Source organism: Loxodonta africana, chromosome 3 (assembly GCF_030014295.1).
Source record: "Loxodonta africana isolate mLoxAfr1 chromosome 3, mLoxAfr1.hap2, whole genome shotgun sequence".
Lineage (NCBI taxonomy): Eukaryota > Metazoa > Chordata > Mammalia > Proboscidea > Elephantidae > Loxodonta > Loxodonta africana.
In genome coordinates, this window is record NC_087344.1 from 35099019 (window position 1) to 35125542 (window position 26524).

Below are 26524 nucleotides of genomic sequence, written 5' to 3' on the forward strand. Positions count from 1 at the left end.
TCTCAGGCCCTCCAAGCCTACGCCCCCCGCCCCACCCCCCCCACCCCCCTCCCGCAGCCGCCTGCTACTCTGCAGCTGCCCCTGGGTCTGGAGAGGCCATGTGCTTGGTGCTGAAATGAGGCCACCTCATTGTCTGTAGGTGGCTTCAGGATGGGGTGTCGACAGCAGATGCTCAGAGACTGCCTGCCCCTGGTCACCTGGTGTCAGCGGCAGCATCAAAATAAAGTCCTGTCACGTGCAAACCTGCAGCAGGGTCAGCCAGGGCAGCATGAAAATGTCCCCTGCCCCTGTTCCTGTTCCAGGGGCCCCAGGGGCTCTGCAGGTGAGGACAGAGAGGGTTTTGCTAAACAAATCCACTGTCCCCCACCTCAGCTCCCTATATCTGGTCTCTGCCTGGCATATCACCTGCTGGAGGCTATACACCCCGCTATGCCTGGCCTGACTCCCTCGGGTCTCTCATTTCTCCTGGGCCTCGTGGCTCTCCTGGGCCCTGCAGTGGGGGCCCCTCTGTGCCTGTCACGCCTGCTCAAAATGGAAGGCAACTACACGCTGGGTGGGCTCTTCCCCATGAGCTCAGCTGAGGGCACTGACTTTGGGGACAGGACGAAGCCAGAGAGCATCACGTGCAAAAGGTATGGGGCTGGGGTCCAGGGTGGGGCAGGGACCAGGCTGCGGACCCAGGCAGGTCTGGGGTGGGGTGGGGTGGGGCAGGGACCAGGCTGAGGTCTGAGGCCAGCCCGGAGCAGCCAGTGGGGGCATCCCTGGTCCAGTGTCCTCAGACCCCCGTGCCCCAGGTTCTCAGCTTTTGGCCTGCTCTGGGCACTGGCTATGAAGATGGCAGTGGATGAGATTAACAATGGGTCAGCCCTGCTGCCGGGGCTACGTCTGGGCTACGACCTGTTCGACTCATGCTCAGAGCCTGTGGTAGCCATGAAGCCCAGCCTGGTGTTCCTGGCCAAGGCAGGCAGTCGCGACATTGCGGCCTACTGCAATTATACACAGTACCAGCCACGTGTGCTGGCTGTCATCGGGCCCCATTCCTCGGAGCTCGCCCTCGTCACTGGCAAGTTCTTCGGCTTCTTCCTCATGCCCCAGGTGCGCCTGCTGCCTGGCCTATGCACCCCCCCCCACCACCCCGCGTGGCACTCCCTTACAGAGGCCCTTGGCCTGCAGGTCAGCTATGGTGCCAGCACGGACCGGCTGAGCAACCGGGAGATGTTCCCATCCTTCTTCCGCACAGTGCCCAGTGACCGCGTGCAGCTGATGGCCATAGTGGAGCTGCTGGCGGCCTTTAGTTGGAACTGGGTGGTAGCCGTGGGCAGCGATGATGAGTATGGCCGTCAGGGCCTGAGCATATTCTCCAGCCTGGCCAGTGCCCGAAACATCTGCATCGCCTATGAGGGTCTGGTGCCGCTGCCCCTTGGCCATAGTGCACCTCTGGGCCAGGTAGAGAAGTTGCTGCAGATAGTGAACCAGAGCAACGTGCAGGTGGTGGTGCTGTTTGCCTCTGCCCGAGCTGCCCATGCCCTCTTCAGCTACAGTGTCCACAGCCAGCTTACACCCAAGGTATGGGTGACCAGCGAGGCCTGGCTATCCTCAGACCTGGTCACCACAGTGCCTGGCATGGCCCAAATGGGCACCGTGCTTGGCTTCCTGCAGCGCGGTGCCCCGCTGCCAGAGTTCCCGAGCTACGTGGCCACCTTCCTAGCCCTAGCTGCTGACCCAGCCTTCTGTACCTCACTGGATGCTGCACAGCCAGGCCTAGAGGAGCATGTGGTGGGGCCACGCTGTCCACAGTGTGATCATATCACATTTAAGAACCTCTCCACCGCGCTGAAGAATCACCAGTCCTTCGCTGCCTATGCGGCCGTGTACAGTGTGGCTCAGGCGCTCCACAATACACTTCGCTGCAATGCCTCAGGTTGCCCTGCACATAAGCCGGTGCAGCCTTGGCAGGTAAGGGCTCCGCCACAGGCACCACCTGTCTCCATCTACATACACAGAGCCACCAGGAGCAGGGCGGGTGTCAGGGGTCTGGACAGGCAGGTGGTTCTGGGCTCCGCCCACCATCTTCCTGCCCCTGCCTAGCTCCTGGAGAGAATGTACAACATGAGCTTCCACGCCCGAAGCCTGGAGCTGTCCTTCGACGCCAATGGGAACGTGGATATGGAGTACGACCTGAAGCTGTTGGTGTGGCGGGGCCAGGAGTTTGAGCTCCGCACCGTGGGCACCTTCAACGGCCAGCTCCATCTCCACCACTCCCAGATCACGTGGCACACGCCAGGCCATAAGGTGAGCCAGGGGCACGTGTCCCCTTCACAAGGTCTTAGGCCACTCAGGCGCAACACCCCTGCTGCCATGGGAGCACAGCCTCGTGGGTACTCAGGTCTATACTCCTACCCACACCTCCCACCTGGTGGTCACTGTTGGGGTCGCACCTCCCACCTGCTGGGCAATGGGGATGGTCACAGCAACCAGCGGGCTGAGGCTGCTCTGCCCCAGGAGCCACCGGTGTCCCAGTGCTCGCGACAGTGTGCAGAGGGTCAGGTGCGCCGTGTAAAGGGCTCCCACTCCTGCTGTTACGACTGCGTGGACTGCAGGGCTGGCACCTACAGGCGTCACCAAGGTGAGCGCCCACATGGCTGGGGGCAGGGTGGAGTGGGCGTACACAGTCCAGATGAACTGGGGCCTCCACACGGCTGGGGACACAGGGACACATGCAGCCTGGCTGTCCTGGCTCCTCAGTGTCCCCCCAGCCTGTGAAGAGGTGAGGCTGTGCCCACTACCTCAGCACCCGTCTCCCCTCCCTGCCCTGCAGATGACCTTTTCTGTACCCAGTGTGGCCTGGATGAGTGGTCCCCAGACCGGAGCATGCGCTGCTTCCCACGCAGGCCCAAGTTCCTGACATGGAGGGAGCCAATCACGCTGGGGTTGCTCGTGCTGCTGGGCCTGGTGCTGGGCCTGACGCTAGCAACCCTGGGGCTCTTCATCCATCACTGGGACAGCCCAATGGTGCGGGCCTCTGGCGGGCCACTGGCCTGCTTTGGCCTGGCCTGCCTGGGTTTGGTCTGCCTCAGCGTGCTCCTGTTTCCCGGGTGGCCCAGTCCCACTGGCTGCCTCGCACAGCAGCCACTGTTCCACCTGCCGCTGACTGGCTGCCTGAGCACACTGTTTCTGCAGGCAGCTGAGATATTTGTGGAGTCAGAGCTGCCACAAGCCTGGACGGGGCGGCTGCAGGGCTGGTTTCGGGGCCCAAGGGCCTGGCTGGTGGTGCTGCTGGCCGTTTTGGCAGAGGCGGCACTGTGCACCTGGTACTTGGTGGCCTTCCCGTCTGAGGTGGTGACCGACTGGCGGGCACTGCCCCAAGAGGCGCTGGTACACTGCTATGTGCGCTCCTGGGTCAGCTTCGGCCTGGTGCATGCCACTAACGCCATCCTGGCCTTCCTGTGCTTCCTGGGCACCTTCCTGGTACAGAGCCAGCCCAGCCGGTACAACCGTGCGCGTGGCCTCACCTTTGCCACACTGGCCTACTTCATCATCTGGATTTCCTTTGTGCCTCTCTTCGCCAACGTGCACATGGCCTACCAACCCGCCGTGCAGATGACAGCCATCCTCCTCTGCACCCTGGGCATCCTGGCTTCTGTCCACCTGCCCAAGTGCTACCTCCTGCTATGGCACCCGGCACTCAACACTTTGGAGTTCTTCCTGGGGGAGGGGCCCAGGAGTGCAGGGGAGACTCAGGAAAACCAAGAGTCCGTGACCCCAGACCCCGTGAGCTCACCCCCAGTGATGCCAATCCAATAGAGACCCCCAAACCAAAAGTCCCCAACCCACAACCCCAGGTCTGTGTTTTGACTCTGAGACCCCTCAGCCCTAGGTTCTAACCCCAAGTTAACAGCTGACCTTGACCCCACATGACCCTGGGCCTGCACTGTGTACAAGAGGTCTGGGACCCCAGGAGACTGTCTGTCAAGTGCCCCAGCCCCACATTCTGGGAGAGGCCTACATGGCCCCCACAGGCTCCCTGGAATCCTGCAGCTCTGGGGGTGGCCCACACCATGAAAGCCCCAGGCTGGGCCATTTGAGGCCACAGCAGAGGGTCCTCGCCTGGCAGTGCCCAGTCTGGGGCACACCCAGCATGTCTACAATTGCAGGCTTTGCAGGAGCAGGAAGCTGGTGAAATGGGCTGCCGCCCTGGATCCCAGGGCAGATGTTTCTCAGAGAAGGGGAGGTGCCAGCTTCCTTCTCTTCCTGGGACCTAGCGGGTGGAGGAGGAGAGGCAGCCACCAGCACCTCGGACAGTGCCCCAGCAGGGGGGGTCAGCACCGTGGCCAGCGCCAGTTACAAGGACCCCTGGAGCTGGTAGTCAGCACCACTGACAGAAAGCTGCCTGCCAGGACCCCAGCAGCAGCCAGCACCCAGGACAGAGCCTGGCAGGCTTGCACCTGGGCTGGCAGAGGCCTGGTCAAGGGCCCTGGGGGCACTGACGGGCGCCTCGCACCCCATCTCCTAAAGCAGCCACAGGAAAGAGGAACACAGCCACATCTCAGTCCCATAAAATTAAATGCTTTTTAGTGTTTAAAATAGCATTTACATGGAAGCAGCATTTACACGGAGCAGCTATATATTAACTATTCAGACTCTTAGACTTTGATACAGTATCTACAGCGCAGCCTGTGCAGGCCGGGGCACGGGAGGGGTGGTGTGCAGATGGGCACCAGGGGCCACTCCCCCTCGGCCACTCCCCCTCCCCAGCCCCTGGCCTCAGGGTCATGTGCCCACTCCATCCTGGCCCAGCTGTATCCCTACCAAGCTGAGCTGGCTCTCCTTTCTCCTCTACACACCTGTGTGCTCCACATTTGCACCTAGGAGAGGGATGGCCAGAACATGCAAATCTGTTCCTAGTGGCAGGTGTGGGGGCTGATCATGGCCACCTTCCCAAAGTGCAGGGCCAGGCAATAAATAAATAAATTAGATCCTTGCCCTGGGCAGCCACAGACAGGCTCTGATTTCTACCCCCAAGAGGCCCCTCAGCCTCGGCCAGGTGGGCAGAGCAGGGAGGGGCCTGTGCTGTCTCTGGGCGAGTGAGGATCAGTGGAGGACCAATAGGGTCTTCTTCATCCTGGGGGTCACCTCCAGACAAAGAAGAGTCAGTGGAAGGGTCATGCCAAGGTGGGCAGGTCAGACCTGCATGTGGTCATGTGGCCTCCCAGTTCTGGCTAAAGTCTTCATGGACCTGGGACGCACACCCACTAGACGAAGAGACCTGGGAGCAGATGGGGCACTGAGTCCAGACCATGGTGTTCCCCCATCCCACCTGCTCCCACCCCTGTCCAGGCCTGCCCACCCCCCGTCCCATACACTGGAAGCACAGGTGGCCATCTTGGGCCCAGCCATCACTAAGGCAAGCCCACACACACAGTCCCAGGCAGGTGGCCAGGTGGGCAGGCTGACAATCCATGCAGGGGGCAAGACCGTCCCCACTTGGGCCAGGGCTGAAGGCACTTTCTCCGTTGGTCACATGATGTCAACGAAGAACTCGCAGGGGTTCCCCATGGCCTTCTGGAAGGACTGGCGGCTGCCCGTGAGCTCGGGAGGCACTGACGCCAACTCCCGCACAGGCGGTCCCCCAGGGGGCCCACCCACTGCCGCATATGCCTTGGCCAGGGGGCACAGGGGAGGCAGACCAGGTGCGGCAGCTGAAGCCTGGCTGCGAGGGCTGCTGCCACGGCTGAGCTGGCTGGCCGGGCGCTCCCGCCAGCCACCCGCCCCACTTGGCACTGTGGGGTCCAGCTCACTGCCGCTGCCCCCTGCGCCAGCTGCCCGGCGCTCCTGCTCACGCCCCAAGGCCCGCCGGCTACTCCCGCCGGTGCTCCGGGTGGACTCGCTGCTCTTGCTTCCTGGGGGCAAGGGGAGGGGGACAGCCAGTTAGGGCTAGGCCGACCTGGCCAACAGGGCCAGGGGATCCAGGTGGGGTGGTCAGAGGGAGGGGTCCCAGCCATGCAGAGACACAGGGCAGGCCCCACCCAAGGAGGTAGGGGAGCGGCTCAGCGGGCGGATGAGGAGCAGCACAGGTGGTGGGGATGCTCCAGGGGCCATGCAGCACCCCACACCTCACTCTAGGCCCACCCAAGCGCTTGGCAGCTGAGAAACTGAGGCACAGTGAAGGCCCCAGCGCACCTGGTGGCCCACCTGGTGCTTCCGCTAAGGTCCACCCAGCCCCCCACCCCCGGGATCTTGGCCAGCTATGCCCCGCCTTGCTAAGAGCCCCATCCTGGGCTCCCAGTGGGGAGGGACCCTGAGGACATGGGCCGGCCGGGGTCACGCCAACAGGGACGCCGAGAGGGACGCCGGGCGGGCCCCTGGCTTACCGGCCCTGAGGGTCCTCTCCTCTAGAGCTTCAGTCTAACGCTTGCTCAGCACAAAACAAGGGATAGCATGAGTTACACACTGGGGCCACCCTGGGGCACCACACTGCCAGGTACACCCCACTGACCTGCCCCCAGGTCTGCAGAAGCCTGCACCCAGCCCGACACAGAGGGTCCAGACACGGCCTCCCTCCCAACAGCTTCCTTGGCTGCCCTTCCGTTCTCCCCCAGCCCTCCCAGTCGACTGGGCCCCCTGGCCCACTTGGCCTCAGGCCTCTGCCCCAGTAGGCCCTGTCCTCACCTGCTACCCGGCTCCCTGACTTCCCACCTGCTAGCATGGCTGTGACCCTCCCACCGCCCCCCCAAACCAGGCTGCACATGCCATAGGCGGAGTGGTGTCTTCACCATTGTATCCTTGGGACAGTCTGGACGGTGGCTAGAAAGGGACTGTCCCTGCTCCCTGACTCCTACTTGATGGCCTCTGCCACCTCCACACTCCCTTACCCATGTGGCTCCTGAGCCCCCCACACTGCCCTCTCCCATGCCTGTCTGCTGGCTCCCATGCTCCCTGCTTCTTCAGACTCCTCCTCCTTGTCCCCCCAGCCAGGCCAAGACAAGGCCCTGCTGTCCCTTCCTCAGACTCTCTCCTTTGCCCCCTCACACACTGACCATGGTCACACAGACCCACGCTCTCCAGTCACTCTGACCCTCGCCCCTTCCAGAAAGACCATGCCCATGGTCCAAGCACAGAGCTGCAGGGATCGGGGGGAAGTGGGGGCAGGCAGGGACAGAGCCAGGTGGCGGGGACAGTAAGGGGGCAGTGAGGGGCCAGGCGGCCCAGGCATGGGTCTCACCTTCACTCTGTTGACTACCGGCGCTGCCGCTGCCATAGCTGAAGCCAGGGTCCTGGTAGGCAGGTGGGAAGCAGGGTGGGGGCCCAGGGTACTGATAGGGGAAGGCCTGGCCCAGGGGCCAAGGGGCAGCTGGGTGGGGCAGCGGGGCCAGGGTGTCCTGATCCGAAGCCCCACTGGAGCCGTTGTTGAGGTTCAGGGCTGCGAGGTCTGGCAGAGAGAGGGGTGGTAAGCACACTAGGCGGGTAGGTGGTGGGCAGGCCCAGCCCCCTGCCCCCCTGACCCCTGGCCCCACTCACTGCTGCACAGGTCCCCGAAGACGTAGTAGCACTGCTCTGAGAAGGTGACCTTGTTGACTGTATGCCGCAGAAACCCATGCTTCAGCATGGTGCTGGCATACCTTCGTGCTTCGCGTCGCTCCTTGAAGCCCTCCACATGTGCATACAGCCAGTCCACCACGTCTGCGCCTGCGGCACCCAGCAGCACTCAGGGCTGGCCCAGCCCCTGCCCTGGCTGCCCCACCCATGTGCCTCCACACCCACCAATAACGGCGTTGGCAATGGTGATCTTGAGCCACATGCGGTCACGGATCTCCAGCCCCGAGTCCGGTAGCCGCATGACCCGCACGACGGCACCCATATCACTCTTCACTGTCAGCGGCGCCTCCTCCAGCTCTGCAAGGCATGGTGGGGTGGGGCGGGGGGGGGGGACTCGGATGACAGGTCTCTACAGACAGAGGCTGTGGCCACACTCTCTTGAGGATGGGGACAAGGGGGGCATAGCCACACCTCTCCTGGCAGCTGGGGGAGCCATGGTTTTAACCCTCTAGGGGGATTGGGAAGGACAGTGGCTGTACCTCTCTTGGGGGTCGGGTGGCGGGGCCGGGTAGGGGGAGGCTGTGATCCCACTCCAGGTGGAGAAGTTCTAAGACCCCCAGGGTCAGAGAGTGGGCGTGAGAGGGTTGGATCTGCATTTTCCACCCTCCTGGGCACTTTGGAATCTTGGACTCAAACCCAGGGTGAGGCCAACCCCCACCCCTCAGAACAAAGCCTGATGGGGAGGGGCCATGTCCCATACTCCCACCCTCCCCGCTAGCCATGGGGTTGTTAGTCCTGTTAGTGGCAGAAAAGCAGAGTGGGGGCCACATCCATGCACCCACCTCTTCCCACTCCCACCATGGCTGACCTCAGGCAGGGACCCTGGGGGCTGGCCCAGCCCCCCTACATCTATCACTCCCAATGTAGAGTGGTGGGAAGAAACGGTGCAGGGAGTGAATGGAGATATGAGGGAGTGTTGAGGGTGAACAAAGATTATGAGGACGTGTAGGGAGTAAATGCTATGTGGGAGTGCAGGGGGTGGTGAATGGATATGAGGGGGCAGAGGTGGGTGAATGGAGATATGAGGGGGTACAAAAGCGAATGGAAGTATGTTAGGGAATAATAGGGTGAATGGAGATAGGAGAGGGTGAACAGAGGTATGAGGGGATACAGGGTAGTGAACGGAGGGATGAAGGGATGCAGAAGTGCATGAGGATACAGAAGTATGAAGGGGTACATGGGGAATCAGGGGGTATGAGAGGTGCAGGGATGCATGGCCATGCACGAGGGTGCAGAGAGGAGAGGTAGGTGGGGGTGCATGGAGTGCAGGGGGCATGAGAACGTCTGTGCAAGATATGAGAGACAGGTGTGACTGCTGTATTCTCGTGGGCCCTGGTGGGAGCCTGAGGGAACAGATGTGCAAGGCCAGACCAGTCCCCAGTGTGTCTGCAAAGGAGCGGTCCAGGAATGGCCAGGTCTCTCTGTGGGGGGCGGTCCCCACATGGAGCGCCGGAGCAGGTCTGGCGTGCTGGCCTCACAGGGTGTGCGTGCCCAGGGGTTGGGCAGGGCCGCAAGCCGCCACTTACGTGGAGCGCCGGGCACAGAGCTCGTTAGTGAGGAGGAGCTGGTACGTGTGACGGCACTGGAGCAGGGGCTCGTACCGTAGCGGGGCAGGGCGCCCGTCAGCGCTGCTGTGTGGGACAGCCAGGCGGCGGGGTCGATGGGCCGCACAGGGTCAGCTGGGTGCCACGGATGACAGACAACAGGTGGAAAAGGGGGGACATGGAGCACAGGGCACAGAGGAGAGAGCCCTTCAGGCTGGGCCAGGAGGCCCCCGCCCCCTACTGCCCACCCCACAGGGTCACTCACCCCTCGGGATGGTGAAGTAGCTCCGGGGGGTTGGGTCCCAGCACTTGGCCACCGTGAGGCTAATGGGCCTGTGAGGTGGGCAGGGCAGGTCACATAGGCTGCAAGGTCCTCTCTGCCAGCCCCCCACCCCCACGGGCCTCACCCGGTCTGTGACACGATCTCCCGCAGCACACGGACTGCATCATCATTGGTCATGTTCTCAAAGTTGACATCATTCACCTGGGAGCAGGGTGAGGGCCAGGGATCAGGGGTCAGTGAGAGCAGGGGGACTGGGGTTGGTGGGGTTCAGAGTCAGCAATGACCGGGTCAGAAGTCAGGAACCAGCAATGGCAGGGGTGGGGTGGAGGTCAGCAGTAGTGGAGAATGGGAAGTGAGGGGTCACTGAAGGCAAGGGGTCATGAGTCAGCAATGGTGGGGGTTGAGGATCAGTGATTACATGGGGGAACCCTGGGCCCCACACCTGCAGCAGCATGTCGCCCGGCTCAATGCGGCCATCGGCGGCCACAGCCCCACCCTTCATGATGGAGCCAATGTAGATGCCGCCATCGCCACGGTCGTTGCTCTGGCCCACGATGCTGATCCCCAGGAAATGGTGCCTCTCTGCGAGGGAGCAGGTGGTGAGTGGGAGGTGGGGGGGCGGGGGGCATGCGGGAAGGTGGGGGATGGGAGGGAACAAGGCCTTGGTCAGGGGGTGAGCAAGAAGGCAGGTGGCAGCCCCGAGGCCCTCACCCATGTTGAGTGTGACGGTGATGATGTTCAGTGACATGGTCGAGTCTGTGATGCTGCTGAAGGAAGAGGCCTAGGGGGACGGGGGCTGGGTGAGAGGATGCTGACCCCAACCCGTAACCCCCTGATCCCCGCTCCCATGCCGCCCCAGCCCTGACCCCCGTACTCGGTCTGTCTGGCGCATGCGCTGCCGCCGTCGCCGCCGCTTGTGTTTGCGGATCAACCGCGAAGAAGTGCTCTGCTCCGTGGAGCTGCTCAGCCTGGGGAGGCGTGGGGATCAGGGCTGGACCCAGAACAGGGAAGGGAAGAATGCATCCACCCACCCAGACAAATGAGGAAACCTGGACGGGGGGCAGGGGTGCGAAGGGGAGCTAAGGGAGGAGCTGAGGAAAGGGGGGAGGGGGCTGCCTGGGATGTGAGGGCTGGGAGCTTGGACCTTGCTCCACCTGGCTGGGCAGAGCCTGGGACAGGTTTGCTCGGAAGGCTCAGCTCCCTGTGTGTACACACCACTGGGCCTGGAACACGCCAACACACACACAGGTGCACACATGGATCCCTCATGAACCTGTATTCTCATGTAAACACAGAGTCACAGCATTTACCTACACACTTTCACGTGCCCACCCAGTCACATATATTCAAAGCACACATGTACAGATACGCATATGCACACACATATACGCGCACATACACACAACGCACACCCACGTGATGATACTCAGCACGGCTCCACCTGCTCACGCACCGGCTGGTGTCCTCCTCGTCTGAGTCAATGAAGCTGCTGGATTCCAGCTCACTGCTCATCACAGTAGATGCGCTGTCATGGGGCAGGCCAAGATCCCGCCGCCGCTCTGCCCTCGGGTGCCCATTGGTCCGGGAGGCTGTGGGGGTGGCAGGGGGGAGCTGACTGGGAGGCCTCCGGAGGTCACAGGGTCATGGAAGCCTCAATCTCCTGTTTTCTGGGGAGCTGAGAGGCCGCAGAGGCTGTGAGGGGTCATGGGAAGTAGGGCCTGGGGCCTCAACCTGAGGCCTCGGCGGGGGGGCCACTGCTCTAGAAGGTGGGGATAGTAACAGGGCTTTGCAGGGGGACGTGGGGGAAGTTGGGGATGCCAGGCAAAGGTCACCAGGCCAAGGGGCTTGGGGGTGGCAGGCGGCAGCCACGCTACCGTCCTCGCGGCCCTCACAGTTCCGGCGCCGGGCTCGCTCCCGCCGGTGGCTGACCATGGACTCTGCGCCGGTCTCATTGTCCATCCCATCACGGCTGCTGGCCACATTTGGGCTGTGCCGACAAGAGGTGTGGGCTCACTGCCTGGCGCCAACACTTGTGGCATTGTCCCAGCCCTCAGCCTCCCCTGTACTTCCGGCCTCTTACCATGCCACCTGCACTGTGGGGGCCTTGCCGTCTTCTCTACAGAAGCTCTTACTTCCTGCCACCCTCCCCTAAGCTGCCCTCCTTGTGGGCTCAACAGGCCAGAGGTCCCTTAGGAGCACTAGAACTCATCCCTCATCTGCCAAGGTCCTTACTGGAAAGAGGGGGGCCGGGAATCCCCGATGCCCCCCGTCCGCTCAAGAGGTGGGGGCAGGTCCGTGTGGCTGTCCGTTCCCTGAGACCCTGCATCCGAGTGTGCGCCCTCAGCCAGGACCAGCTGCAGAGGGAGAGTGGGTACTCAGAGATACCCCGCCTACCCCCAGACCACCTTCCTGCCCCCAGAACATCCCCACCTGCCTCATGTGCATCCCCCTACCTCCAGACTACTCCTACCCACCTCTAGAACACCCCCACCCCCAGACTATCTCCCACTCTCTACCACCAGACCACCCAGGCAGGACCCCTGGGGCACAGGTGGCAGCCTCCTCCCCTATAGCCTCAACCTCCCCATTCTCTGTGCCTGTGGGACCACCCCCACCCCAGTTAGAATCACTCTTCTCACAAGGTACCCCTGGGTAGGACAGGCAGGCAGGGCCACCCCAGACTCACCCAGGAGACCACTCGGCCATTGAAGCAGGGCAGCCTGGCATTGTCGTCTGAGATCTCCTCTTTCACCACCCTGGGGAAGGGACACGGCCATGGGCGCCACACTCTGCACCCCACCATACCACCCAACAGACTCCAACAGCCTTCCCACCGGTGGGTTCTAGAGACAATACCCCCATCTTTGCGCAAAGCACCGTCCACGCTCTCTAAGCCACCCACTCCCCAGGAGGAGCCACCACACCCCAGAGGTAGGTCTCTTTAGCCCCCACATCCTCTTCTTAGGGTCCAGGCCCCACCTGTCCCTATCCTCCATCACCACAGGGGGCCATCCCAGGGCTCCTGTCCACCTCTAGGGTCAGCCCCTAGACCCCTCCTGGCCACCTCAGCTTCACCTCCCCCAAGTCCCTGGGGAGCCCCTGGCTTTGGCTCCAGGTCTAAGAGTTGGTGACAGACAACAAGCCCCAGACAAGACACCGTGAGGATGAGACTTGGTCACTCACCTCTCTGCTCATCCGGTGTGGACCCAGACTCCACCCTGTCCTATCTGACCACATACCCCGCTCCCATACGGAGCACTACCCCGTGCTGAACCCTGCCCCACGCAGAACCCCGTCCAGCCCTGGGTCTGATGCCCAGGCACCACCCCTAGAGCCCTGACTCAGACCTAACCTCCGGACTCAGACCTAACCTCCCGCTCAGCCTCATTGGAGGACTTCAAATGGCTTCTCCTCGACCATGGCCGAGCCCATGGCTGAGCCCACAGCCAGACGCTCTTCCTGTACATGCCCCACGGCACCCCCATCTCTGGGGTAGCAACTCCATCCTCCCAGGTACCCAGGACTCACCCTTGCCCTCTGTCCCCGCCTCCCACTAATCACTCAGCTCTACCTTCAAACCATTCCCTCCCACCACCTCTCTATCTGCACGCATGCACATGCACACACACACAAACGCAAACGTACACAAGCACATGCACCCAGGGCCACATGCACGCAAACACATGCACAAACACGTACATGTACAACCATAACGCACCCACATCTACACACATACATACAACTACACCTGCATGCGTGCACACACACCCACACATCTGTACACATGGATAGGCAGCCTGCCACTCTCCTGTCCCACCCACTGGGAGATGGAAGCAGACCCTACTCTGGACCAGCCCCGACTTCTGGGGAGCCATGCCCTCCCCCTACTGCAAGCCTGGAATGGCAGCTGGGGACACAGCCAATTGAGACTGCTTGGAGAGAGAACAGAGACCCTACTGCCCACCCCACTGACCCGCGCCAGATGTCCACCCACCTCAGTGCAGGCCCCAAGGCAAACGGGCGTGGACAAGACACAGAGGGCCAGGGTGAAGCTAGTGGGAAGGAGGCCAGATGACCCGCAGGACTTGGAAACAGGTGAGGACAGGGGGCCAGGCATCAGGGTTCAAGGGGATGAGGGAAGCAGGCAGCTCCACCCAGGCAGGGGTCAGGGGCCAGGCTCTCCAGCCCAGACGCACCCATGCGGTGGCCTCCCGGGGGCCAGGGGCAGGGGCAGGGCCAGGCCAGCCAGGAGGCATCCGAATGCCCCACCCTCTTAAAGCTGGTGCCCAGCAGACAGGATTTTCCATACCCAGGACTTGGCCCTGGCAGAGAAATGGGAGCTGGTGCCCAGCAGACAGGATTGTCCATGCCCAGGACTTGGCCCTGGCACAGAAATGGGAACTGGAGCCCAGCAGGGCCTGGATCTGCACCTGGCAGGACACAGGCCTTGGGGCCACCTAGATGCAGCTGCAGGGCAGCCCCTGCCCCATCTGCCCCAGGCACCCTGCCTGGTAGCAGCAGCCACAGGGGGAATAAGCCCCTGGAGACCCCACTCACTGGGAGGGACCCCAAAGTACCCCTTCGCCATGCCTCCCCAGGGCCAGTACATGCGTACTAATGACAGAGACCCCACCAAGGGGCAGAGGATCATTCTCTGAGGACTCCCCACCCCATGTCTGCCCTGCAGAGCTTGGCCGGGCTTCCCAGGACTCTGGGCTGAGAGGGCCACAAAGAGAGAGGCCTGGGGCCCTCCAGTTGTGGTTGTCAGGCAGAGAGTCCATGGAACACTCCCCTCAGGCCCAGTGGGATGAGGGCACCCTCTCTGAGTGACCACAGCAGAGGCCCAAGAGGAACCTCAGTACCCAACATGCCACCCCGAGGTGGGCTGGGTGGCAGCCCCTCCCCACCACACCCCAGGACTCTGAGTCACCCACAGGAGGGTGGGGCCCAGGAGCACCCCATCCCGCTCCACCTTGTTGGAGAAACCCTGGCTCAGGACAGTCGCCTGCCTTCACTATCCACCCACCGGTCCCAGATGCCAAACACAAGCCTCCCAAGATGATCTACGTACCTCAGGTGGCCCAAGGACCCTGTGACCCCCACACCACCTCCCAGGGCCTGCTCCCCTGGGCCTACCCTCCAACCCAGGGTCAGGACTTGAGGGACTACAGGCCTCAGGCCCAGCCAGGCTGGAGGAGGAGAGAGGGAGGTGGCTGGGCCAGCCTGGCTCCCAAGGGGCTGATTTTGCCCTGCCCCCAACCCACCCAAGCAGAGGAGCAAGGGCCAAGCTCCCCGAAGCCTTCCTCTGTTCCACGGGGGTGGGTGTTGCTGGCTCAGCCCAGTGTGGGGCATGACCCCCAACAGCCTCCCAGACAGAGGTCCCACTGGGTCGGGGCAGCAACCCCAGAAAGCAACCCCAGGAACACAGTCTACCAATACTCAGGGGTGGCCACCCTGGCATTTGGTTGCCACCCCACAATTCTTGGCAAGATCCCAGTTATCCCCGAATGTATGGCTGTGAGGCCCGCCCGCCACCCCCACAGACTCACCCCGATGAAGAATCTGCTCTGAGGCCACAAGGGAGGTAGCCGCCTGGCTCCCAGGGGACACAACACCAACAAGCCAGTCCTCCCAGGTGGGACATTCCAGCTATGTGCCGACGGCAATATCCCACCCACTTACCCAGCTCACAATCTGCCTGCCACAGAGCAGGTGGTGGCAGAGCCAGCACATGACTGAGTGGGGGGTCCCTCAGCACCCTGGGGGTCCTCAGGAATCCCCTCTACCCCAGGAGCTACCCCCAGAGGCTGCTGGCCTGCACTCCTTCCTCTAGGAGCTGTGCCCATGAGGCCAGAGGTCCATGCTCCCCTTGCCCCCAGGTGTTTGGGAGGTCAGAGTCTGGCCCAAACAAGCACTCAGCCCTATCCAGCAGCCCCCACACAGGCACAGGGTTCCATGTGACACCTACCCTGAGCCTCAGTCAACCTCCCTCCGAGACAGAGGTGTCGGGGCCACCTCTGTGATGAGCCCAGTGCCAAGTCTAGCCAACCTGGCATCATCCACCCACTCCTGATGACAAGGAACTCCTTCAGTCTCACAGCTAACACCTTCCCTGCACCCGCCACTCACAAAACGTGAGAGTTGACGCTGAACCTCCAGGCCAGCCCACCATAGGCTCAAAGCTCCTCTCTTCAGCCTTCCCTCTGCCCCCTAGTCCCCACCTAACCCTTTGGGGCCTTGGTTCAGAACACTGGAGGCCTGCACGTGGAAAGTGCAGACCATCTAGGTGGAGGAAGGGTAGAGAGGCCCGCACCCAACTGGCCAATGACACACTCGGGGAGTGGGGCCCAACCCTTCGTTCCTCACAGGCTGGAACCAGCCTCCAAGCTGAGGCCACACCTTCCATGGCAGGGGCCACTGGGCCAGCCCAGCCAGGACCTGCCTTCCCTTTTTCCAACCTACAGCTACAGCCACTTGGTATTCAGGGTGAGTCTCAAGTTCTCATTTATACTTAAATGTGAATGCTAAAGGTCCATTCTAGAAACCCTGGTGGCGTAGTGGTTAAGAGCTACGGCTACTAACCAAAAGGTCAGCAGTTCAAATCCACCAGGCACTCCTTGGAAAACCTATGGGTCAGTTCTACTGTCCTATAGGGTCACTATGAGTCAGAATCAATTCGATGACAATGGGTTTTTACAGGTCCATCTCAATAGAAATGTCTTTTATCAGATAAATTATTGTATAGAATAAAACAGACTTCAGAGCTCTGCACGTGAAACTTCAGGAGAAAGGAGGAAGGAAGATTTAGGAGGGCCTCCCCTGGGTCTCTGAGGCTACTAGGCTGCTAGCCAGGGAGGCAACCAGGTGAGTTCCGCCCTGCCTGTCCAGCCCATTGTGCCCCTGTCTGTCCCTTCCCCATTCCCTCATCCTGGCCTAAGCTCTACACCTTCACCTGGACTCTGCAGCAGCCCTTCCTGACTCCCAGCCTTCCTCCTGTCAGCCTGAGGCCACGTTCATGCCTGAGCTCCCCAGCCCTCTGCATCCACGGTAGCTAGCTCTCCCCAGGGAAGGCCTGACCTCTTTCCTCTCGCACGCCCCAGCCATTCCCAAGTTGCTCTCCCCGCAAGAGCCAACCTAAGAACGCCTGCCTCAAGACCCAGGTCCACCCCACCCACCTCCTGGTCAGGACACCCAAGGTCCTCCAACCCCCCCACAGTGAGTGAGCGCTGAGGGGGTCCTGGTTATTTCCTGACCCTGGGCGCAGCAGTGTTGGCAAGGCCCTTTCACGGTACTCCCCAGGGCAAGCTCAAGGGAGGCAACCTGGGAGCTGTGCTCGCTTTATGCCACCCTCTCCTTGAGACTTGAGTCTGTGACAAAGAGCAGTGTGACTTTGGGGATTTTTGTTAAAATAATTAATGAAGTGAAAAGCAAAAACACCTTTTCAAGTACTTAATCCTCACAAAGAAACCCTGGCCCAGAGAGGCTGAACAGCCACCTGAGGCCACCCAGCATGTGGAACCATGGCAGGCAGCCCCCGTCCTGTGGAACCCCCACCCCAGACGAGGCTCATAACCAGGCAGGAAGGCCAGTGGGCAGGGCTGGGGGTTGCCCAGCCTTCAGGGACTGCCAAGAACACACCCTCCCCCTTTGGAGCACAGTGTTCAGTTGTCCCCATGTCCCTCTGGCCCCCCTGAGAGTCACAGAGTGGCCTGAGCTTGGCCTGACCTGGGCCTGTCCAGGGCCCATGCAAACCAGAGTCCAGGAAACTGCCTCAATGTCAAAGTCCAGGGAGGTCGCTTCGCACAAGGACTCAGGCTGGCCTGCAGGCAGCCAGGGCACACCTGCTCTGCCGACAGGGCCTCTGCATGCCCCCTTGCAGTACTGCTGAGCTGGGGACTCGGGTTACCCGAGGCTGTGCAGGCACAGTCCCAGAGACCCAGACCAGCACAAACGGGAAGTCCCCTGGCCTGGGACAGCTACCACAGAGACGTGGACTCAGGCTGAGAGTCAGCAGATGGCCCAGCTGCTCAGGAAACACAAGGGCTATAGGCCAGGAGCCCCAGGCAGGAGTGGGTGAGCGGCCACCCAAGAACCCAGCCACCCTTGGCCACTGCCAGCTTTCAGGCCTTGGACGAGGGGCCAGGGGAAGTCTATCTTGAACCCCTGGGAACTTCTGCAGATCCCAGCAGACATCCCTGTCCTGTCCCAGCCCACTTCCCCATCCTGACTAGGAAACCCATTGGGTGCCTGAGCCCTGCTTCCACCTTCACTTCCTTCTGCCTTATCCCTTCCCCTGCCCCAGCCCCATGAACCACACACCCTCAAGGCCAACCCTCCAGACCACCTGTCTTTGCTCAGGTGCAGCCCTGAGACCCACCCTCTATAAGAGATAGGCATCGAGCCCTGATCCCCGACAGGTGTCAAGATGTGATTTTGGGGAAAGACAGCTCCCTGGGTGCCCCTAGGCACTTATACTGGGCACACAGGGCCCAGGCCCCACAGGTGGAAAGACCAGAACCCTCACAAACCCTCATCCAGAGTTCTCAGGCCTCTGGCCTGGCAGTTAGGGCCCAGAGTCAGAGAGATGGATCCACATGCCACACTGGGTGCCCGCAAGGCCCACCAGGGCGCACACGAAGACCCAGACCACCCAGACCGGGGTCCCCACGCGCGGCGGGGAGGCAAAGCCGCAGTCAGGGGCGCCTGTGGGGCACGTTCACGGGCCCAGGACCCTCAAGGCCCTGCCCCCACAAACAGGTGCTCAGACACCTGTGCACGTCCACAGGCGGGCACTCAGGCCCCGGCCCACCCCGGACCGCGCGTCTGGAAGGATAGCCCCGGGCCCCACGGCCCCGCGCGCCCACTGACCCGAAGTCCTGGTCCATGGACTTGAAGAAGAATTTGTACGCATGCACGGGCCGGTTGCTGAGCACGTTTTTGAAGTCGGCCAGCGTGACGCGCTCGGGGGCCACCGGCAGCTTGACCAGGTACGGCGTCTCTTCCTCGTCCATGTGGTAGATGATCTTGGTCTCCGCCATGGCGCGGCGGCGGGCGCGGGGCCCGCGCGGCGATCAGGGCCCAGCCCGGGGCTCGGACGCGGGCCGCTGTCCCCGCCCGCTGGCCTGTGCCCCGCCCGGCCGCCGCACCGCCTTCTCCCGGCCCGGCCGCGCCGAGGCCCCCGGGCGCCACCACCCGGCCTCACAAGCCCGGCCTGCGGCCCCGGCGCACCGCCCCCGGCTCCGGCTCGCACCCCGGCTGCTGACCCACGGCCCGTGCCCGCGCCCGCCCATCCGCCCCCGCCGCCGGGGACGCGGGCGACTGACGGAGTCAGAAGGAGGCGCGCTCGTCCGCCCGCCGCGCGGCCTGCGTCCGCTCGCCGCCGCCCGGCCCGCCCCGCGCCGCCGCCGCCCCCTCGGGCAGCGCAGTTAAAGGGACCTACCGGCCCGAGGCCCGAGAGCGCGGCCGCCTGGGGGCGCCCGGGAGCGGGGGCGGGGCCGTGACGTCACCTGGGCGGGGCGCAGGCTGCGCACGCGTGCGTGCGCGCAGGTCTTGGCGAGCCTGCGGCGCGGGGATCCAGCCAGGCATTTTCCCCGCCTCTCCCTGGGCACCGCACCCACCTTCGGGCTGGGAGCCCCCTGCCCGGCCGGTACCCATGCCGCCGGAACCTGCATGCGGGCCTCAGGCTGGGGGTCCTCGGGCTGAGTGGGGCAAGCCCCCACCCCACGACAGGTGGGTGGGCCCTCAGCAGGCTCCGCCCCTATCCCCCACCTGCTGGTCACGCCCGCAACTGTCAGAGGGAGACCCGCCCCCGGGGCCACGCTACGCCACGCCCCGCGCCGAGAGGAGTCTCGCTCTTGCCGGGTCCCAATCCTCCACCACTTCCCGAGGATTCTCTCCCAGGGTCTGCGGCTGCTCAGGGTTTGGAGGCGCCCTAGTAACATCCGCGGGTTGCGGGGGTCACCCGCGGGGAAGCTGAGGATACTTTGTGTCCAGGCCGGGAGCTGGGACTACCTGGTCACTTTGCGCCCCCGCGCCAGCTCTGAGCTCTTGCGCCCTCTTCGGAGTCCCACGGGAGCTCCAAGAAACAGCGGCCCTAAGGGGACGTGGGTGCCCGGATGGATGCGGGTGTGCATGTGCGAGCCAGTGTATAGCGGTGTGCTCTTGTGGACAGAGGTGCCTGCGGACGGTGATTACGGGAGTGTGTGAAGGAATTTCATTCCTGCTGCAATTCGAACTGGCCTCGGGGTCAGTTAGGAGACTTGAGACCGCTAGGAGTCCCACGCTGGTGGGAGAGGGAAGAAGGGGAGGCTCTAGAATACTGCCCAAGTAAAGGCAGAGTGTGTGATGTCCCTGTGACCCATCATCAGACAACCCCCTTTGAAGCTGGGAGAAGCCTGGGACTTCCCACCTGTCTTGTCATGCTCATCCTGGGCTTTTAGTACTGGCCAGAAGGGCCAGAGGGTAACCATCAACACCCCAGCCCCAGCTGGGGCCCACCCCCCAGGTGAGACCAGGCTGAAGGTCATGACCCCCATTGCCTCTGCTCTGATGGGGAGGGTGGGTAGGGTTCTGTTACTGTCCACTCAGCAAGGCCTCCGCCAGATCAGCCACCCACCCTGCTGGTTCCAGAACCTGGTCCCTTTCCCCTCCAATCTTGGTTTCCCCAGAGGTAAATTGAGGAAGCCAGGCAGGATGACCTCAGAAGAAGGGTCTGCCATGGCTCTCTGCTAGGTGCCTAGGAGGGAAGAAGGCAGTCTCTGTCCTGAGAGCTTATCTGGGGCCTGGCATCACCCAGGATAGCCCCAGGTGGCTGCTGGTCAAAGGAGCTGGTGACAGGCACACAGATGTGGCAGTCTGAGGCCCCAGGCTGGCCTTCGGCCCCTGAGGTCTCTCTTTCCCACCTGACATTTGGCCCAAGCCACAGTGAACTGGACAGTGTGGTGGCCAATGGCCTGAGGCCAGTCCCAGCACTGATGCTGACGTGGTCAGGCTTGGGCCCTGCCAAGAGGAGTGAGTTTGTGGCTAGAGCATAAGTTGTTATGGGAGGCCTTGTCCAGTGGCCAGTGCAGCCACTGGTGGGGCCAGAGGTCACTGGGCTGGGAGGGAGGCTCCTCCTCGAACAGGTCACACCCCTCAGCCTGGCCTCCTTCCCAGCCTTTGCCACTGTGGGATCCTTGTGGGTGTCCATCACTCTTCCCTGCCCCCTGCTGTCCTGGGAGGGCCTTGGAGGATGGGTCAGAAGTGGACAGATACAGGCTTCAGTAACCAGCACTTAGTCACTGGCCTGTGGTATCTAAGAAAATGCACCACTCTGCTATCCTGCCACCCAACTGCTGCCCCTGGCTCCATCCCACACTGGTGCCAAGCAGCCTGCTCCCAGCCAATGAGCTGACATGGTATCGAACGCATCCAGCCCAATGGTCCCTGTCACAGAGCCCCTGTTGGCCTGGTGGGACTTTACCTGAGCTGTCCTTTGACCCCCGGCTTCTCCTGCCCACCTCCTTTCGGAGGTGTCAGACCTGCATCCCAATCTGAAAGTTTTCTTTCTTACTCCTGCTTCCTCCCCCTTTATCCTTGCCCATCTGACCCCATCTTGGTGTTTACTTCTCAAGAGGACATGCATTAACACAGCCTTCTCTCTCTGTTCTCATATCCACCCAGTCCCCTCCCATGTCCAAACAAGCCCTCAGAGGAGGATCTGAAATGCCTTCACAACCAGGATCAAGTACCACAGAATTTGCTCCTATGGTCCCCCTTCCCAGGATACTTGTTCTAGGAGGGCCAGACAAGAACTTCAGATGAAGGTGTGGAAAGCATCTGGGATTCCTGAGACTGATTTAGCCCCCTGGGAGAAGGGGGAGTTGCAGAGGCGCACCTGGGCCAAGCTCTAAAAATCAGATGTGGCCTTTATTATGACAGCGGCACTTCCCCAGGAGGAGCAAATGTGGGGAGTCAGAATGGCAGCAGAGGCCACCCCAGAATCATCCTCATCCCTCCTCTGTCCTCAGCCAAAAGCAGAAGTCAAATGTGGCCCCAGCTTCCAGCCCAGGGAGAAGCTGTGAGAAGGCAGTCAGGGTCAAGTGTTACACAGAGCCCGGTGACTGTCAAGGCAGCTCGTTGGAAACAAGGCTGGAGCAGGGGGTTGAAAGCAAAGAAAGGGGCAATGGGGCACCCCAGGTGGCCCAAAGCAGTGAAGAGGGGCATTAGTCCTGGGCCTGGAAGGCACCGAGTCCTCAGGTCCCAGGCAGAGTGGCCTGCAGCCCAGCTGGCGCTCGGAGTAACCCATGGTGGGGCCTAGAGGAGCCCTGGGGAGCCCGGGCTGCCAAAGTGGCTCCTAGAATAGGCACAGGGATGCCAGCCCTGGGGCATCACATCACCTCTGAGTCCCCTCCAAGAATGTCCCCCAATCCCAGCCTTCAGTAGGCAGAGGCCAGGAGGGACTGAAGGCTTGGTGAATGCTGGTGGAATCCTGGCTTATCCAAGGGCAGTGGCAGGGGAGTGTTGGGGGGACAGGGTCACCAGTGAGCCCAGGAGGCAGCAAGGGCTGGCTGATGGGCAGTGGCCATGCTGCCAGCCAGGAGTCCCATGGAGCCCACTATTGCTTGAGAGAACTGGGGTGGCTTCCAAAGCAGGGTATGGAGGCAGCCCACTCTGCGCCAGTCCAGGCCAAGTTCCAGGAAAGCGGGACCAGCCGCTGGAGGAGGGCCAGTGGCACCAAGCGCATGGGGGTCAGACGGACGTCCTCCAAGGTGGACAGATGGGAAGTGGCAGAGCTGCTGGCCCAGCCAGGAGTCCAGATTACTTCATTTGCAGTACTCCTTCCTGAACTCTGGAAATCAAGGGTCAAGGCTGGATCTGTGGTGTACCCCACCCTCCCAGTGGGAAATTCAGGGCAGACATCCAGCAGGGCTTCCCAGGGAACATGGGGCTGGGTGCAGTGACTTAAGAGGCCCCTGGGAGTGGGTGGAGTAGGGTGCAGGGGTAGACATTGGGCTCTGAGATGGGATGGGGGTACAGAGGGGCCCCCACCGGCTACTCACCTTTGTCCAGGTCAATGTTCTTGGCAGACAGGGGACTGTGGACCAGCTCAGCCCTCTCTTTCAGAATGTTGTTTTTGTAATCTGTCATAGGTAGGCCAAGGTGAGCAGCCCCCCAGACATGGGCCTCCCCCAGCCCAGGCCTAGAGGCCCCTCTCACCTAGTTGAATATCTTCGCCCCTGTAAAGAGTCTGATCACCTGAGACAACAGTTAACTCCGCCATGTTCACGTCCTTTCTAGAGGAGGGGGTACGGGGAAGGTTAGGGCAGGGGAAGGTTAGGCGAGGAGCTGGGTCCCCAGGAAGGTCGGGAGGGGGATACTCACCCCTTTGACTTCCCCGACTTCTTGTCCGAGTACTCATATCCTGGGAGAAAGACTCATATTGGAGGTAGCTCAGGCCCTGCAGCCACTCCTCACTACCCTGAGGAAGCCCCTGGCTAGCCCCTGTGCCCCTTTGGGCCCTTGCTCACCTCCTGCTGAGCGCACAGTTCAGTGCGCCCCAGCCCCACCTCTGGTGGCAGGGCCTTCCTAGTTCTATCCTCCATTCTCTGTGGGGCCTCTTTGGAAGGGGAGCCCCTGTGCCCTGCCTGAGCCCCTAGCTGAGCCGTGGTAAAGTGCTGGCAGGCCCAGCCCTCACCTCTGCGGTGGCGGCGCGTACGGGTAGCCAAGACGACAGTGATGAGCAACAAGATGAAGAGCAGGAGGGTGGCCAGCACATAGCCCAGCTGCTGGAAGAAGTGGGCCCGGCCCTCGGGGACAATGACGTTGATGACACTACGGCCTCGAGCCAGCGTGGGGTCTGCAGGGGCAGTGCAGGATGGGTCAGGCAGTGAGCCCCTACCTGCCCTGATGGGGGGCCGCCCTGCTGGGCTCCTGCAGTCAAGCTGAGGGCAGGTTCAGAGCAGCCCCAGCCAGTGGGGGCCTTCCCCAGGGAACCCCCACGTCCGTAAATGTGGGACATGAGTGAGACAGGGAAGACCGGCCCCGCTGGCTCCGTGAAACACACCTCCCCGTGCTGACCCTGCGACATTCTCAAAGGCCCCAGGGCTGCTCCTCACCTGGGCCCGGTGCGCCGCTGTGGCTGGACCCGTTGCCTGGCGAGTCCCGGGGGCGCGGTTCCACGATAGGCTCCGTGACCTTCAGGTGGAAGACGCGGCGCTCATGCAGGCCGCAGTAGTGGTGGTGTAGATGACAGGAGTAGGTGCCTTCGTCTGCTGGCTCCAGCGGGTCAATGCGCAGTGAGAAGTCGCCGCGTGCAAAGGCGTCGGCCCCCACTGCTACGCGATCGCGCAGGAAGGGCGGCCCGTAGGCGCGGCGCTCGCCTGACGCGTACAGGTCGAGCAGGCGGTCTGCGCGGTCGTGCGGCACCCCGGGCGGCTGCCGGTCCCAGTGCACCACTTGCTGCGCCTCCTCCACGTGCCGATCAGTCCACACGTGCGCGCGGTTCACACAAGTCAGCAGCGCAGGCGCGCCGCGCTCCACCGACAGCACCTCCTTCTCGCCGTCCCATCGCGCGCCAGCGGCCAGGGCTGGGGGCGGGGCGGGGCCGGTCAGAACTGAGGATGGGGCGGGGACCGCCCTAGGCTCGCCGAAGGGGTGGCGGCGGGGCGGCCCGGACTGCGGGGGTGGGTGGCACAGGGCAGGAGTGCTAGGGAGTTCCGCGTTGGGGGGGTAGGGTTGGGCAGGGGGGCGTCCAGAGGCCAGGGTGGGCGTGGGAGGGCAATGAGGGCAGGTCGCTCACAGCCAGAGGACTGAGGAAAGGTGGGTGCGGTGAGGGAAGTGCCGTCAAGAGCCCGAGTCCGGAACACTCACGATCGTCGGTGACCTCCAGGCGAATGGCGAGGCTCTCGTAGAGGTGGCAGTAATGGTGATGCAGGTTACAGGTGTACAGCCCCTCGTCGGTCTCCTCCGCCGCTGCAAAGCCAGCGAAAACCTCAGCCGTGAGCTCCGCGCCTATGGCGGCCGCGCGCCTCCCGCGCCCCGAGGCCCTGACGCCCCCTGGCGTACCGAGGATAAGCAGGGAGAAGTTGCCGTCGCGAAAGGCGGAGGGCGACAGGAGGAGGCGGCCGCGGTCGCTCGGCTCGTACACGCGCTGCTCGCCCGCGGAGTACATGTCCACGAGCCGGCGCGCGGGGCCGCGGCCGCCGCCACTGAGATCCCAGTGGACTACGCGCTGGCGGTCGTGCAGTCGGTCTTGGGTCCACACCATGCGCGGGCTCTGGCACCGCAGCACGACCCTGTCACCCGCAGCCCAGTTCACGGCCGCCTCAGACACCACAGCACTGCCGACGGTCGCCGGCCTTGATGGCCCTGGGGAGAGGGGGCAAATCAGGAGGGGAAGGAGGGCCACCAAGATGAGAAGCGATTGGAGGCGGGAGTTCTGACCCCGACGACACGGTGGTCACTAACCTGAGGATGCCAGGACAGCAGTGCCTGGAAGGAGAGAGAGGAGAGTCAGACCTAGGAGGGGCCACCTGCTGCACTGCCCTCTGGTGGAGCCTCACGTGGGCCCCCGGGTCCCTTCCATAACCTGGATGAGAGGGTGCTGCGACACCCACTTCCCTGGTGGGGGGTGAAGTGGAGAAGTCAAGAAGGCACAGGATGGGGACTCCAGTGGTCTGGCCCTGTGGGCACCTATCATGGCCCCCTGCCCTTTTAGGGGTGCGGAAACTGGGAGGGTGGTCACCCAGCAGGGTAGTGATGTGGCCAGGACTAGATGCAGTGCAGGCCGGCCCATGGGCCACTTTTCAGGGATGGTCACCATCACCATCATGGCTACCCAAGGCCACCAAAAGTACCAAAGCCTGACACCACAGCACAGCTCAGGGCTGGTTCTGAGGGCTCTGTTCTCAAGCCTCTCCAGCGGGGGGCGTGCACCTGCCGAGGGCCCCTCAGACACAAGATTGCCCTGGGGAGGGAGGAACTCAGGGCTGCAGAGGTGGGAACTGACCCCACTGCGGCCCCCACGGGCTGAGCTCTGCTAGAGAGACATGGCTGAGCGCCCGGGAGGACAGGAATGTGCCGGGTCAGCGGCCACTGGGGGCGGGCCCAGGGGGCCTGGGAGTGCAGAGGGGCTGAGCAGACTGTGTGAGCTCTGCTAGACCCCCTCAGCCCTCCAACCCACCGCCCTCTTCATCACCTCCAACTTCCTCCACTGGGAGAGGCACTGACTGAAGAACCTACAAGCACACCCACAAGATGTGGGTGCACCTCATCCGGAGAAAGCCACCTCTGCCTCCTCCCCATTCTTGGCCTGGAGCCCCCAGGGCCTCTGGGCTCCCCATCTCTGGAAAGGAATTTCTGGCAGTCTAACTCAGGACCCCTCTTCTCTGGGCCCTAAGGTCTCCCTGTGAGCTCTTCTGTCTGAGTCCCCTAGACCCGACCCCTTCCCCGGGGGTGTCCCTCCCCATTCCAGCTCCAGCTCAGACAGAGACAGCTTGAAACTCCCGAAAGAGGAACTCAGACCACTTGCACAGCGGGACTCCTGAGCCCTCTCTCACATACGCCCTATGCACCCTGACCCCTGCCCACCGCACACTCACCCTGTAGAAGCACGAGTTTCCAGAGCAGGACTCGGGACAGCAGCTCCATGGCGCTGCCTGGCCCGCCAGCTCCGCTTTGTCTCTTCCGGCTCTAACTCTCCAGAAAAACAGCCCGGCCCTGGCCCCCCCCCTCGTCAGCACCCGCTATGACATCACAGAGCCCTGAGCCTGGAAGACCGAGGCCAGACCACCCCTTCGGCTCCGCCCCAGCCCTCAGCCTCCCCCATCCTTGGCTGGCCCTGGTGAGGGGGGGCGGTGTCCTAGCAGGGCCTGCCGCCTCTCTGGCTCAGGTCCTGGGGGTGGAGGGGCAGCAGCCCAACTCTGAAGAGGCAGGAGGGGACACCCAGGCTGCTGCAGGGCTGGGTTCTGGGGTGAGGCCCCTCTGTCCATTTCTCGGGTGGGGCCCCGGGCTCAGACCCCAAGCATGGAGTAGAGCCAGGGCATTCCTGGGTTAGCAGCCTGGCCAAGGCTCTGCCTACTCTAGGTCAGGCAGCAGAAAGGTGTCTGGAGCAGGGACCTCC

General features: G+C 62.7%; 3 protein-coding genes across 10 annotated transcripts; 1 reads left to right on the forward strand and 2 right to left on the reverse strand.

Moving 5' to 3' along the window:
• The first annotated feature begins 95 nt into the window (after positions 1–95).
• Positions 96–4553, forward strand: TAS1R3 (taste 1 receptor member 3). Its single transcript, XM_064281082.1, has 5 exons — positions 96–632; positions 795–1095; positions 1174–1956; positions 2089–2626; positions 2819–4553. The coding sequence occupies exons 1-5, from the start codon at positions 151–153 to the stop codon at positions 3802–3804; spliced, it is 3090 nt and encodes a 1029-aa protein (XP_064137152.1). The 5' UTR covers positions 96–150; the 3' UTR covers positions 3805–4553.
• Positions 4554–4583: 30 nt separating this feature from the next.
• On the reverse strand, positions 4584–18513 carry DVL1 (dishevelled segment polarity protein 1). 8 transcript variants are annotated; one of them, XM_064281068.1, is made up of 16 exons: positions 18292–18513; positions 12110–12179; positions 11656–11777; positions 11316–11410; positions 10877–11012; positions 10568–10696; positions 10298–10391; positions 10135–10204; positions 9866–10005; positions 9548–9624; positions 9406–9473; positions 9123–9275; positions 7762–7893; positions 7519–7686; positions 7223–7429; positions 4586–5900 (listed from the first exon to the last, which is right to left on the reverse strand). In XM_064281068.1, exons 1-16 carry the CDS (start codon positions 18459–18461, stop codon positions 5518–5520), a joined length of 2214 nt encoding a protein of 737 aa, XP_064137138.1. In that variant the 5' UTR covers positions 18462–18513; the 3' UTR covers positions 4586–5517. The 8 variants fall into 8 exon arrangements, with proteins under 8 accessions (XP_064137144.1, XP_064137143.1, XP_064137138.1 ...); XM_064281069.1 differs by having other exon boundaries at positions 9198–9275; positions 11298–11410; XM_064281067.1 differs by having other exon boundaries at positions 11298–11410.
• A 2798-nt stretch (positions 18514–21311) lies between these two features.
• MXRA8 (matrix remodeling associated 8) lies at positions 21312–26180 on the reverse strand. The gene is made up of 10 exons (XM_064281083.1): positions 26004–26180; positions 24871–24894; positions 24469–24771; positions 24274–24375; positions 23520–23990; positions 23099–23260; positions 22786–22825; positions 22621–22697; positions 22464–22544; positions 21312–22252 (listed from the first exon to the last, which is right to left on the reverse strand). The coding sequence occupies exons 1-10, from the start codon at positions 26050–26052 to the stop codon at positions 22227–22229; spliced, it is 1335 nt and encodes a 444-aa protein (XP_064137153.1). The 5' UTR covers positions 26053–26180; the 3' UTR covers positions 21312–22226.
• Positions 26181–26524: the final 344 nt, after the last annotated feature.

Coding starts and splice junctions, on each gene's coding strand:
- MXRA8 (XM_064281083.1), bottom strand. CDS start 26,052: ATGGAGCTGCTGTCCCGAGTCCTGCTCTGGAAACTCGTGCTTCTACAG. Junction 24,895..26,003: donor GAAACTCGTGCTTCTACAGG/GTGAGTGTGCGG, acceptor CTCTCCTTCCAG/GCACTGCTGTCCTGGCATCC. Junction 22,698..22,785: donor AAGTCGGGGAAGTCAAAGGG/GTGAGTATCCCC, acceptor CCCCTCCTCTAG/AAAGGACGTGAACATGGCGG.
- TAS1R3 (XM_064281082.1), top strand. CDS start 151: ATGGGGTGTCGACAGCAGATGCTCAGAGACTGCCTGCCCCTGGTCACC. Junction 633..794: donor GAGAGCATCACGTGCAAAAG/GTATGGGGCTGG, acceptor CCCGTGCCCCAG/GTTCTCAGCTTTTGGCCTGC. Junction 1,957..2,088: donor AGCCGGTGCAGCCTTGGCAG/GTAAGGGCTCCG, acceptor GCCCCTGCCTAG/CTCCTGGAGAGAATGTACAA.
- DVL1 (XM_064281067.1), bottom strand. CDS start 18,461: ATGGCGGAGACCAAGATCATCTACCACATGGACGAGGAAGAGACGCCG. Junction 11,778..12,109: donor ATGGCCGAGTGGTCTCCTGG/GTGAGTCTGGGG, acceptor CTCCCTCTGCAG/CTGGTCCTGGCTGAGGGCGC. Junction 10,392..10,567: donor GCCCAGCCAGGTGGAGCAAG/GTCCAAGCTCCC, acceptor ACGCCTCCCCAG/GCTGAGCAGCTCCACGGAGC.